This window comes from Dryobates pubescens, chromosome 38 (genome assembly GCF_014839835.1).
Source record: "Dryobates pubescens isolate bDryPub1 chromosome 38, bDryPub1.pri, whole genome shotgun sequence".
Classification (NCBI taxonomy): Eukaryota; Metazoa; Chordata; class Aves; order Piciformes; family Picidae; genus Dryobates; species Dryobates pubescens.
Genome location: NC_071649.1, coordinates 2,855,149 through 2,867,315, shown reverse-complemented (window position 1 = coordinate 2,867,315; position 12,167 = coordinate 2,855,149). Strand labels below are relative to the sequence as shown.

General features: G+C 47.3%; 1 protein-coding gene across 1 annotated transcript in view; it reads right to left on the bottom strand.

Annotated features, from left to right (window-relative positions):
- Positions 1-2,877: 2,877 nt before the first annotated feature.
- Positions 2,878-12,167, bottom strand: part of TRANK1 (tetratricopeptide repeat and ankyrin repeat containing 1) — a 45,963-nt gene continuing 36,673 nt past the window's right edge. The window contains exons 21-23 of the mRNA XM_009900203.2: positions 7,219-10,283; positions 4,298-4,399; positions 2,878-3,099 (exon numbers count right to left, since the gene is read on the bottom strand). Coding sequence (XP_009898505.2) covers positions 2,987-3,099; positions 4,298-4,399; positions 7,219-10,283 — 3,280 coding nt within the window. The 3' untranslated portion in view covers positions 2,878-2,986. The remainder of the gene's footprint in view (positions 3,100-4,297; positions 4,400-7,218; positions 10,284-12,167) is intronic.

The following is a 12,167-nucleotide window of genomic DNA, read 5'->3' as shown; positions in this document are numbered from 1 at the left end:
ATCCTATCACTCTATGCCTTTTTACAAAGTTCCTTTTCAGCTCTCCTGTAGGTCCCCTTCAAACACTAGAAGGCTGCTCTATGGTTTCCCCTGAGCCTTCTCTTCTCCAGGCTCATCATCTCCAACTCTCTCAGCCTGTCTTCATAGCAGAGCTGTTCCAGGCCTTTGATCATCTTTATGGCCCTCTTCTGGACCTGCTCTCACATTTCCATGTCCTTCTGGTGCTGAGAGCTGCAGAGCTGGACACAGTGAGGTTTCAATGAGAGCAGAGGGAAGGGATCACCTCCCTTTACTGGCTGCTGGCCATGCTGCTTTGGATGTAGCCCAAGGTATGGTTTGCTTTCTGGGCTGCAAGCACACAGTGCCAGCTCATGTTGAACAACTCATCCAAGCAAGTGCCATGGCCCTTAAGCACTTTGACTCAAAGGCACTGGCTGGTGCCAGAACACTGGAGCTTCTACACCAAGGCTGAGAATAGAATAGAATAGAATAGAATAGAATAGAATAGGAATAGGAATAGGATAGACCAGAGTTTTTAATTCAAAACAAAACATAAACCAAAACAAAAATAAATTGAACACCCCCAGAGCTCTATCTGCACAACCCTTTGCTCATTAAACATTCACATAGGGAGTGTTGTTTCCAAGTCAGAAAATGCCCAGTGGCTTGTATGGAACCATACCAACGTTCACAGGTCCCTGCACCACAGAAATGTGCAGCTCTTGATATAATGGAACTACTTCTTCTTCTTCTTACAGTGTCATTCTTTTCTCCTTGCTTGGTGTTTTGCAATGATGTTTGTAAAGCTTAAGTTTCTTCTTAAAGAGAAGGGAGAACTATGGTCACCAGATTTTGAAACTGTGGCCAGCAAACATTTCTGAACTGTCACTGTCCTTAAAAAGTTTAGATAGCATTCCCTGCCACAGACCTAAATATTGAAGCCAAGAAACTATCCAGGACTGTTTCTTGGGAGTAATCTCCATTGCAGAACCAGACATGATTATAGAAAACAAAGCCAGAAGCTACATTAGCAGTCCCAACTTTCTTGATGTCTATGCAGGGCAAGAGCCTAGCATTATATTTCACCCATGCCTGGTTTTAAACTCCCAGACACTTAAGCAACAAGGCTTCCTTAAGAAGCACCACTTGGTAAGAGTCTTCTGGCAGACAACAGCAATTGCAGTGCAATGGACAAGTATCACCTTATTCCATTCTGCAGCAGCATTTCATTTTCACCTTTGTAGAAAGTCCCACTGCCATGGCACTGAGAGCATAATAATGGTATAAAGGTTTTGGCAAAACAGTTTGCTACAGAATTGTAGAATGAATGATTTGTGTTGGAAGGGACCTCCAGAAGTCATCCAGCCCAACCCCCCTGAAGTCAGCAGGGACATCTTCCACTAGAGCAGGTTGCTCTAAGCTTTGTCCAGCCTCATCTTGAGTATCTTCAGGGATGAGGCACTATCACATCCTTAGGCAACCTGTTCCAGTGTTCCACCACCCTCATGGTAAAGAACTTGTTCCTAACATCCAATCTAAATCTTCTCTGATTTCAAACCATTGTCCCTCCCCCTATCCCTGCAGGCCTTTGCAAACAGTCCCTCTGCAGCCTTCTTGTAACCCCCTCCAGGTTCTGGCAGGCTGCTATTGGGTCTCCCTGGAGCCTTCTCTTCTTCAGGATGCACATCCCCAGCTCCTTCAGCCTGTCCTTTTAGTAGAGGTGGTCCAGCCCCCTGATCATTTTCATGGCCCTCCTCTGGACCTGCTCCATCAGGTCCATGCCCACCCTGTGTTAAGGGCTCCAGAGCTGGACAAAGTACTCCAGGTGAGTTCTTACCAGATCCAAGTGGCAGAATCACCTCTCTGGATCTGCTGCTCACACTTGGTTATGTGTACAAAGGGGCTCCCTTTTCGAGACAAAACACTTCCACACAATACTAACCCACTCTAAATAACAGCTCAACACTCTTAATTAAGTCTAACACACAACTGAGTTAATTTAAAATGCTGCTAAAGGAGACTACAGCACATTTGAGACACAGACATCCCAGAAATGAAACAGCATCCGTATGAACTGATGCTCTGGATGCAGCTTGGAAACCTCTCTCATGCAGTCAGTCAGCCAGCAAGCACTCAACACACAAATGATCAGGCAAGGCCAAGTGATCTGAACAATCTTACAGTTTTATAAAAACATTATTGTACATTACAAAAAGCCTTTTCTCAATTAAAACTTACAAAACACTAAAACATTCTTCTAAGGAAAGATGGGGTGTGTATTTCAGCATGTGCAGGCTGCAGTTTATGTCAAGGCTTGATCAAAGAGAAGGCAAGCAGCAACTTTCATAACTAATAAGAAAGATGTACACAGTGAAAACCAGGAACAAGTTCAAGAGTTCCATTTCTTGCCTACAAAAATAGAAGAGAGATGCTGGGCCTCACCTGAGGGCTCACAATGCTTCCAAACTTTACGAGACTCAGGTTGCCACTGCACACCTGCTGTCTTCTAAAAACAGCAGTTAAAACCTCTTAACATCAGGGGAATTATTCATCTGGGTTTTTGGTCCTTTCTGAGTATTCCAGCTCAGGAGAATGGCGATGCAAATTACCAGGGACGAAGAAAAAGAAGAACAGTGGAGAAATACCCCTGAGGTAAGGCAGAAACATTATTTTTCCCTACTAGTTCATTTCTTTGGCTTATTACTTCTGAGCTACCACATCAGCTTGGAAGGAGATTTGTCCTGCTACAGGTTTTAACAATTACAACCATCACCACATACACAGGTAGTTAATTCTGACACAGGATGTAGTGATAAACATCAAACAGCCCTTGGTTGTGGTTTTTTTTTTCTCCTTCAGGCTCTTCCCATGTCCAGCCACATCATTTGGATTGATTTGGGGTTTTTTTAGCATTGTTTTTTAAATTCTAAAGTGGAAGTGTGTAGAGGGCAGAAGAACCACCTGGTGTGGGGTTTTTTATTTCCAATTAGGATTTCCCACACTTCCCTTTCTTTCTTGAACGTTTTTTATGGAAAAGCTCTTCAAAAGCCATGCTTTCATCTTCCACTTCATTTTCCAAGTCTCCATCATGGATGCAGCCTGTATGAAAACCAGGGAATTAGTGCAGAATGGAAAATTACACCACCTTTTCCTCCCAACAGCAAGACAAGCGGCGCGGCGTTCTTTTCTGTGCCAGCAGTATGCCTTCATACGTGCTTAGGACCACGTCTAGGAAGCGTTGGGCTTCACAGGACAACAGGCTGAGGAGCTCTGCTAGGAAGCAGAGACTGCTAAGCCACCTGCTGCACTGCCAATTCAGTTTTACACTGCAAATCTGTTCCCATTGTTCTTGCTTCTGGCTTTTAAGAGAATTAGGTCTCTCCTATCTCAAGGTTCAGTTTCAGCAGACAGTACATTTGCTTCCTGCCTTCTAAGGCAGACTATAATGTTGCTTGCAAGGCTGTAAGAGCACTCCCATGTAGTCTTACCTTTCTTGGAACAGGAGTAACACAAAGCAAACTTGGTTGTGATAAAGCCAAAATAGAGCTGCTCTGTGTTTTATGTATAGTGCAACTTGTAAGCCTGATCGCTTCACTGCTGTCTGTTTATGCAATTGTTGCAATCCCTCCACCTAAATTATGTGCTTAAACCTAAACATACAGCTAGGCACAACACGCTCTTAAGTTTGTCCATGGAGGTCCATGATGCAACAGGCTGCACCACTGCACCTTACTTTTGGTGTGACAGGGAAGTGGAAACAAAAGAAAACCAACTGCATAGAATATCGATCCACAGAACTCTGAAAAGCAAGATAAGGACTACTTCTGTTAGGAAGCTGCTTCCCAAGAACTTGGCTCCACACTGCCCATGACTGAGCAAGTGCAGCAGAAACAGCACTGTCTTACTGGTGAGGATGCAGACAGCTTCTCTTCTGTCCCCCCTCCCCAGGTTCCTATCTTGAAGACTGCACCTGAAGCACAGTTACATGCACATCTGCCTGTGCCCATGTGCACAAACACACTTTATGTGGGCTGAGATCTGCTGAGGGCCAGGGAAGAAGGCTTGCTCCATTCTGGCTACCCTGGAGCCAGCTGCAAGGCTCACAGCCTGCTTTAAAGAGCCACTGAGGAAACTCTTGTTTTCCAGCTGGCCCCTATGGAGCTGCCTGTTTCACGCTGCCTAGAGGGTGAAGTGAATACCCACAGCACTGCTGATTTAGAGACCAGTGATGCCAGGGGACCACTACCAAAGAGTGTCCTCTGGAGGGCACAGAAACCTGGGTAATCTGAAAGCATACCTTCTTCTTTTATCTTCTGAGAATCCATTTTCTTCAGCCACTTCTGAGCCTCCTCAATGGTGCCAATCAGTTTGTTGGCATGTTCAGTTAGTGTTTTTTCAGCTGAAATGGAGCACAAATAACAATTCTGTGAGAACACCAGCTGGGAGATGGACAGCAGCTAAAAGCCAAGCACAAAGCTTGCTGCAGAGCAAGAAGTTTCAGTCACCAGTGATCTCCTGTGCAGGCAAATTCACTACAGGGAATGAAGCTGCATTCCACTCAACACTCCCAGCACTGTCAGAGGAGTAGCTCTCCATCCTTATGCTGTCCCTTTTACCTACAACTCATGAAAACTCTCTGGCTTATCTGCTTTTGGGTATTAAAGTTCCTGGCTTTCATCATCTTTCTGAAAGTACACAAGCTGAAGTAAAACATGGACCTGAGGTCTTGCAACCCTTGCCTAACTGCACCATTTAGGGCTTTGAAACAATGCTTGTTATGAAGTGAGGGGGAAATAGTCACAGGCTCACAGGATGTTGGGGGCTGGAAGGGACCTCCAAAGATCCCCGAGTCCAGCCCCGCTGCCAGAGCAGGACATCTCAAAGGCAAATGATTTCCTTAAATGTATTTTGACTAAGTGGAAGGAAAAGGTAACATCCATCAGGAAACTGTCATAACAAAATGAACTAGCACTTAATTAAGCCTACTCCATCACTATCATGGCTCATTGAGCAGAAAGCTAACTACATAGCCAGCCAAACTTTATGGGCTTCATCCATACAGCAAAGCTTTCCAGTAGGAATCAAGAGGAAGCTTACACCCTGAAGACTACAAACAATTGGTCACTTAAAATGAGGTTAAGTTCTTCATTAAGGTACCATGTATTCCACTGATCAGAGCTGATGAAGGTATCAGCTATCAGTTTTCCATCACTGTCAGGGATCACAAGCAAAGTGACAATTTGACAAGGTTGGTGGATGTCTACCACTGAGGCCAGCAACAACGTTTTGATTTCAGCTGTCACCTTCCCCAAGCAATCCTGCTCCTAGGCTACTCATTCAGTGATTCAACTCTGCTTGTCAAATCAGCATAGAATAAATGCTTTAAGTATATGGGGGCTGGGGGGGGAATAAAAGATCAAAATATTTATCTCTCAAGCACCATCATTTCCTGAACTTTTTAACACCAGGGTTGCCCTTGTGTGCCTGACAACCCACAGATTTCTGCTAGAGTATCCACTTTTGTTCAGCTCTAGCAAAATTCTAGGGCAGACTCCTCAGAGATATCCTTAACCAAAGACTCCAAGTACTCTGAACATTCTACTCCTGTCTATCCCAATTACTATGGCTGGCAGAACTAATTAAGTAGGAAAAGGCAGAAAAATCAGTGAAGATTACCCGGTCTAATAAACCAGGCTGCTGTAACATCGTACAGAGAACACAGCACATCTGCTCAGGCAGTTAAAACTCACTTTATGATTTACTGAGTGCTGTTTGATTTACCTTACTATCTGATGTGTTGCCCTGTGGCTGGAAGAGGTGAGAAGGAAGAGGTGGGCAATGACTGGCTGGAAATGGGCAATGACTGGCTGGAAATGGGCAATGACTGGCTGGAAATGGGCAATGACTGGCTGGAAATGGGCAATGACTGGCTGGAAATGGGCAATGACTGGCTGGAAATGGGCAATGACTGGCTGGAAATGGGCAATGACTGGCTGGAAATGGGCAATGACTGGCTGGAAAGCAGCCCTGAGGAGAGAGACTTGGGGGTGCTGGTGGAGGAGAAGCTCAACATGAGCTCTCAGTGTGCACTTGCAGCCCAGAAAGCCAATCAGATCCTGGGCTGCATCAAGAGAAGTGTGGCCAGCAGGTCAAGGGAGGTGATTCTCCCCCTCTACTCAGCTCTGGTGAGACCCCACCTGCAGTACTGCCTCCAGTTCTGGAGCCCCTATTACAAGAGGGATATGGAGGTGCTGGAAGGTGTCCAGAGAAGGGCCAGGAGGATGATCAGAGGGCTGGAGCACCTCTCCTATGAGGACAGACTGAAGGAGTTGGAGCTGTTCAGTCTGGAGAAGAGAAGGCTGAGAGGTGACCTAATTGTGGCCTTCCAGTATCTGAAGGGGGCCTACAAGAAGGCTGGGGAGGGACTTCTCAGGATCTCAGGGAGTGATAGGACTAGGGAGAATGGAATGAAGCTGGAGGTGGGGAGATTCAGGCTGGATGTGAGGAGGAAGTTCTTCCCCATGAGAGTGGGGAAGCCCTGGAATAGGTTGTCCAGGGAGGTGGTTAGGGTGCCATCCCTGGAGGTGTTTGAGACCAGGCTGGATGAGGCTCTGGCCAGCCTGATCTAGTGTGGGGTACCCTGCCCATGGCAGGGGGGTTGGAACTAGATGACCCTTGTGGTCCCTTCCAACCCTGATTGATACCACGATACTATGATACTGCTCTTGTACTTCCTGTTAGACAGTATCTGCAGCCCAGACCTTGAGATCTGGACTAGAATGCTGTCTGAACACAGAGTTTTCTGTCTCCATTAGTTACATGTGGTGGACAATCTCATATTCAGGACCACAAACTTGCCTCATTCTTCATAGTTCTGGTTCCACAGATGTAGAAGTGTTGCACAGTGGCTTAAACCCAGAGGATTGTGCTGTGTGTTTAAGCCCAGGCTGGATGAGGCTCTGGCCAGCCTGATCTAGTGTGGAGTGTCTCTGCCCATGGCAGGGGGGTTGGAACTAGATGATCCTTGTGGTCCCTTCCAACCCTGAGTGATTCTACTAGATTTGTTCTAGTACTTTCACCTATATCAGCTCCTCTTTTCCTCAGCTACCTGAAACACCTTTACCACAATAAGCTCTTCAAATGAAGCCTTTTCAGCTGTGGAACTTTGGTAGCAAATGGCAGATTAAATGGTGTAAAAGAGGAGAGGAAACATCCTACCTTCAGCCCAAGCTTTTCTCTCGTAGATTTCCTTCACTGCATCACTGATCTTCTGGATGTTCTCGTTGATTTTTGTTTGGCACAAGTTGGAACCTTCTTTATACGCTAGATGGTCTTGAGTGTCAGTCTTCTCCGTGATGGCCTCCACCACTTCCTGCCCATCAGATATTAGTGGCTCTATCTTTCTTTTGAAAAACTCACTGTAGTGCTGGTAGGCTGTGCTATTCCTCCTGTGCTTGTCCGTGAGCCTGTGCTCTGTGTAAGCCTTGCTGGCCCCAGACACTGCATCTCCTTCTGCATGCAGCTTTTCTTCCCCATGGATCTCTGGGGGTGTCACAGCCTCAGCGGTATCAGCCTCCATGTCTCCCGACTGGCCGAAGTAGTTCTCGGAGCTCTGGATAAATCTGATTCCACAGAGGTCACACTGGGTTTGGTCAATATCTGCTTTTTTGAAAATCCCTGATAAAAATTCCTCTCCTTCCACTGTAACAGGCCCAGCTTTGGAGCAGCTCTTCCTTTTCCACTTCATGCACAGGCAGATGAAATGGAAGACGCGCCGCAGCTGGCGCTGAGCAGACGCTTTCTGCTCTTGCTTCTGCTGCCTGCTGAGTGCAATGACTTCCAGGGGATCCCTTTGGTCCTCTAAGCAATGAACCCTTTCCAGTTCCTTTTCCAGTTCATCACCATATTCTGTCTTATCCAGAGAGGTCACAAACCTGTCAAGGTTTATGGTTTCATACAGGATGCCCCATATGGGCGGATGCCCCATGTCCCATTTCCACCGGCAGTCAACCAAGTGCTCCGCATCTCGCTCTGCCAGCAGCTCTTGCAGGCTTGCAGCGATTTCTCTTACGTGTGTAGCATCACTGACCTGTTCCACGAGCCTCAGCAACCTTTCAGGCACTTTAGAGGGAGAGACTTTTCTCATAGATCTCAGCATGGCCCTGATTTCAGGAAAGAGCTGGTGTAGGAAGGACCTACATTTAGAACTCTGCACCTGGTCAGCGTTCAGTAACATCACTAAGCACAGCACCACAGTCCGCTCGGCCTCCCCCGAAGTCACGTAGTCGGGATCCCTAAAAGCATCCAGAAGGACGTTGAACTCCCCATAAACTCCACACAAAACCTCTGTTAGGTAACAGAGATGAACACTGAACTTCTGCACAGCTACACAGACATCCTTTGGCCTGTACTCCTGGATAATGGAAAAGGTGTCTCTACATTCCTTGGTCCGGTCCCTGCTTCTGAACAGAAACTCCCAGTAATGGATGAGAGCAATGTAGCTCTTGGGAAAGCAGAGAGTGATGTTCTTGGAGAGACGCATCAGGACAGCACAACAGAGGATATACTGAAACTCCAAGAGCATCACTGTGTTCCCTATGCTTGGAACCAGGTACCTGGTGCACTTCTTGACCAGGACGTTCATGAAGCGGAAGAAAAACCTTTTACAGTTTTCTGGGTTCTTGTGGACGTAGAACTGCTCCAGGGAATTTTCCAGCAGTCGAATGAAGCACAGGTGTGTTCTGCCTGTACTTTCAGCATTTTTGTCAGGCAGCAGCATGCCATGTCTGCCCTCTAGTCTTTTGGCCTTTCCCGCTTGCCCTTTACTCTTCAGGGAGTTTTTTGCCTCTGACAGAGCGAAGTTCAGCTCTTTGTTGTAATCATCCTCCTCCTTAAAAAGGAGCTTCTCAAATTCTTCAGGGTACCCTGAAGATAAGATGCAAGCCCGCATGGCGTGTAGCCATAAGTCAGTCGACTCTCTTCTGGCTGCTGTGCCTTCGTGTTTAAACTTGTCAGTGATGTACTCCTTCAGTACTGCTCTACAGGGCTTAGAAATATCTTTGCTGAACTCCAGGGTTTCTCTGCAGGCCTTTGGGTTCTCAGAGAATATTCTCAGATGAAAATGGCTGGGAAAATACACTTCTAGAAGATCTCTGCACAAGGCAAACTTGTCAGCAGCCAAAAGGTCATCAAAGCTTTTGCACTGACTCAGCATCTCTTTAGGGAAAGTGTGAGTGGCTTCCAGCAGCAATCCATTTATGGCCACCAGATGCATTCTACACTGAAAGATCACCTTTGCTTCACAGCGCAACAGGGGCGTGTGGTAATCCTGGCAGGCTGGATCTTCACACTTCAAGCCAGCGATGAACCTCATACAGATACCAGGGTAATGCTTTTTCAGTAACTCATGGGTGATAGAACACAGCCTGCTTAAGAAGTGCTGCTTCAAAGCTGTTTTTACCTCCTCTGTGCCTACTGAGAAACCACCTTTTGCCTTCTTCTCTTTTAGGCTTGACTTGTCTAACAAAAACTTGAGAATGGGCTCAGCTTCATTTTGAGACACATGGCAACTGTCACCTGTTGGGACAATCCCAAAATAGGCAAAGCATGACTTCACCATATCTTTCTCTGCGTTGGTGGCTACCTTCTTCAGACTCCTAACCAGACTGAGAAGAGCCATCAAGCCACGAGTTGCCATCAAGAGCATGTGCTGGTTGGGAATGCTGCAGCGAGACAATGCAAAGAGAGCTTCGACTGCTCCGGCAGAGTGATTCAAAGACAGAAACTGGTAGTATGCACTATTCAGCTTTTTGACATCTCCCTTCAGAGAGCCCAGCAAAAAGACAGCCTCAGCAATGCCAGACTTCTGCTGGGTTTGCTCACACAGGTCGAGGGCTTCCCTCAGGATTGCCTCCAAGTCGGGCAGGTCCAGGTCCGGGTAGCGAGCGGCAGCAGCGCGCGCCGCAGCCAGCAAGCAGGACGCACGGAACTCTTTGGTAGCCGTGAGGTCGGCTGCTTCCAGGGGAAAGCCATGCTGCTTCATCAGCTTGGCAGCCTCCTCCTCTCGACCTTCCCTTCTCAGCAAGTCTGCTGACTGGCGCAGGCAGCCACGGGACTTCAGGAACTCCAGCTGATCCTCCACGTCCAGCTTTGAAAGGACCCGCATCATCTCCTCGCTCCTGTTCACGCTCAGGTACTTGGCAGCTGCTTCCAAATACAGCTGGTTCGCTGTACAGGAGAGTTTGGAAACCATTTGTCCTCTTGTATGCAACATCTCCTCGTATCTGAAATGACAGAGACATCACTGTACTACCAGAGGCAGCTAACTTTGACAAAACCAAACCACCGCAACGCTGCGCTTTAAAGTAAGCCCCTAAAACATTAAACAAAGAGCTGCCCCCTGAAGCTGTTCCCTCAGAAAAATGCCTCCAGTGATGCCTGCCAGGTGAAGAATCATCACATGGTATTAAAAGACCTGCAGGAGGAATGCAGTTACAGCATCAGGCTGAAGAAGATCACTGAAACTGCTGGTACAAACAAGATCACAAGGTTTACAGCACCACGGAGTCTTTCTCCAGGCTGTCAAATCACTGTAGAAGTTATGTAAATCACACTCTGCCAGTAATCATCTTCTGTTTATTAAAGGATGCCTCAATATAGAATGGGGGTTTGATATGAACAGAAGCCAGAAGGATATAAATGCAAAGTTCAATGAATTCTCCATGGGTCAATAAAAATGATATTCTGGGTAAATGTGTACCATCATCGACTGCTGATTACTGAATCACAGAATGGCTCAGGTTGGAAGGGACCTCAGAGATCATCTACTCCAACCTCCCTGACAGGGGCAGGGACACCTCTCAACTAGACTCAGCTGCTCAAAGCCTCATCCAACCTGGCCTTCAACACACCCAGGCAGGAGGCTGCCACAACCTCTCTGGGCAGCCTGTTCCAGAGACTCACCACCCTCCTACTGAAGAACTTCTTCCTAAGATCCAGTCTAACCCTGCTCTCCCTCTGCTTCAAACCATTCCCCTTTGTGCTACTGCTAGACCCCCTGATGGAAAGTCCTTCTACCCCCTTCCTGTAGGATCCCTTCAGGTATTGGAAGGCAGCTCTGAGGTCTCCCCAGAGCCTTCTCCAGGCTGAACACCCCCAGCTCCCTCAGCCTGTCCTCACAGCAGAGCTGCTCCAGCCCTTGGATCATCTTTGTGGCCTCCTCTGGACTCTCTCCAACTCTAATACTGTGTTCTTCTTAACTGGACACAGTATTCGTCTCACCAGAGCAGACTATAGAGGCAGAATCTCCTCTCTTGCTCTGCTGGCCATACTCCTGATGCAGCCCAGCACAAGATTTGGCTTCTGGGCTGCATGAGGGCACTGCCAGCTCATGGTGAGCTTCTCATCAACCAATGCACCCAAGGCTCTTTCTTCAGAGCTACTCTCAAACCCACTCTGCACCCAACCTGGATTTGTGCCTAGGACTGGCCCAACCCAGATGCAGGACCTTGGAGGTTGTCTTGCTGAACCTCACACAGCTGGCACTGGACCACTTCTCAAGCCTGTCAAGATCCACCTGGAGGCATCCCTTCCCCATCATGTGAATCCACCACACAGCTTGGTGAAAAGTCTCAATTATTAATTATTATTGGTTGATAGGAATGTAAAACATCCCCTAGTCCAGCCTTGCAGAAGTATTCTCCCCTGTGTGCTAAGAATGAGTAATTCTCTCCTGATGAGTAAATTATCATTAGCCTTTCATCATCATCTTTTTCATGCTAAATGTGGGAGTGCAGATTTCTGTACCTATGCTGAGCAATTTGCCTGAATGGTTTGGGGAGACTGATTTAAAACAAGTCATTTGGTAAGGGGACTTTAATACTCCAGCTTTATGATCAAACTACTTCTACACAGCAAGCAAGCAAAGAGTGGATGCACCCAAAGAGTGGCTGTCAATGGGTTCCTGTCCCAGTGGAGGCCAGGGACAAGCAGAGTCCCTCAGGGATCAGTCCTGGGACCAGTCTTGATCAACATCTTTGTGGGTGCCATGGACAGTGGCACTGAGTGCACCCTCAGCAAGTTTGCTGATGACACCAAGCTGTGTGGTGCAGCAGACACGCTGGAGGGAAGGGATGGCATCCAGAGGGACCTGGACAGGCTGGAGAGGT